At 30.0% G+C, this 986-nt stretch overlaps 2 protein-coding genes across 2 annotated transcripts in view; both read right to left on the reverse strand.

The window, feature by feature from the left end:
• LOC107576087 (carboxypeptidase B-like) overlaps positions 1-485 on the reverse strand; it is a 2199-nt gene extending 1714 nt beyond the window's left edge. The window contains exons 1-2 of the mRNA XM_016262351.1: positions 397-485; positions 193-268 (exon numbers count right to left, since the gene is read on the reverse strand). Coding sequence (XP_016117837.1) covers positions 193-268; positions 397-461 — 141 coding nt within the window. The 5' untranslated portion in view covers positions 462-485. The remainder of the gene's footprint in view (positions 1-192; positions 269-396) is intronic.
• A 280-nt stretch (positions 486-765) lies between these two features.
• Positions 766-986, reverse strand: part of LOC107576085 (type-1 angiotensin II receptor A-like) — a 2875-nt gene continuing 2654 nt past the window's right edge. Inside the window, exon 2 of the mRNA XM_016262350.1 lies at positions 766-796. The gene's annotated coding sequence lies outside the window, so the exon portion shown is untranslated. The remainder of the gene's footprint in view (positions 797-986) is intronic.

A 986-nucleotide genomic window follows, 5' to 3' on the forward strand; every position in this document is an offset into this window, starting at 1 on the left:
TTTTTTTTTTTTTTTTTTTTTTTGAGAAAATATATTTTAGAATTTTTCTAAATATAATAATTAAATAAAAAAAACTGCAACTTATTATTATTATTTTGTACCTTGCCACTCAGTGCTTTTATACAAAATGCTAAATAAATAAATAAGCCCATATTTTATATATTTAATAAGAGTTTGCATTTTAAATTTTACCTTGATTCTGTGGCCTATTTCCCTGATGATTGTCACATCTTCCTCAGATCCTGGTGTCAGACGGAGGACCTTATCTCTAGAGAAGTGTGGAGATATATGAATATGTCTATATTTAAATATGTATACATATTACCATCTTAGATATTAGCTCCACATGTTGTAATCTTTCTGGTTAATGAGAAGAAAATATATTCAAGATTTTACCCCACAAATTTGGTTGGCTCACAGAGAGCAACAGCCACCAATCCCAAGAGCAAAAGGACCTTCATTTTGCCAGTATGTTCATGTTCTCCACACAGATCTCTTTTTATAATGTCAGTTCTTCAAGGGCCGCCCAGTCCTGACCTTCTCCAGAACGCCTTCATATGCATCATATACAATTCACCTGTTGTTGAACATGCTTTTCAAGATATTTTTAGCTATAGAGGTGAACAGCTTCAAATACAAATCTTTCAATCATTAACCTGTTAAAAGGCAGATGCTTAAATGTTAACAAAGAAAAGAAAAACTTATCGGGGCCATCGTTTAAAAAACTGGCTTTTATTTAAGTAGTCCTGGAGAACTCTAGTGCTGTTTGAATGTTCAGTGTAGATGAGTACAACATCTGGAATGAACACTTAAGAGAGAAAGAGAAAGAAAAATTAAATGAATATATTTTTAAAGGCTAAATGTTATATAACAAAAAAATTTATGTAATGTCTTTGTAACCTCAGAAATTATATAGGAAAACAAAAACATTCAACAATGTAATTTTTTTTATTTTTTTTTATTTTCAGTGTTTATGGTTTTCACAT

This window comes from Sinocyclocheilus grahami, unplaced genomic scaffold (assembly GCF_001515645.1).
Source record: "Sinocyclocheilus grahami isolate Dianchi unplaced genomic scaffold, SAMN03320097.WGS_v1.1 scaffold3193.1, whole genome shotgun sequence".
Lineage (NCBI taxonomy): Eukaryota > Metazoa > Chordata > Actinopteri > Cypriniformes > Cyprinidae > Sinocyclocheilus > Sinocyclocheilus grahami.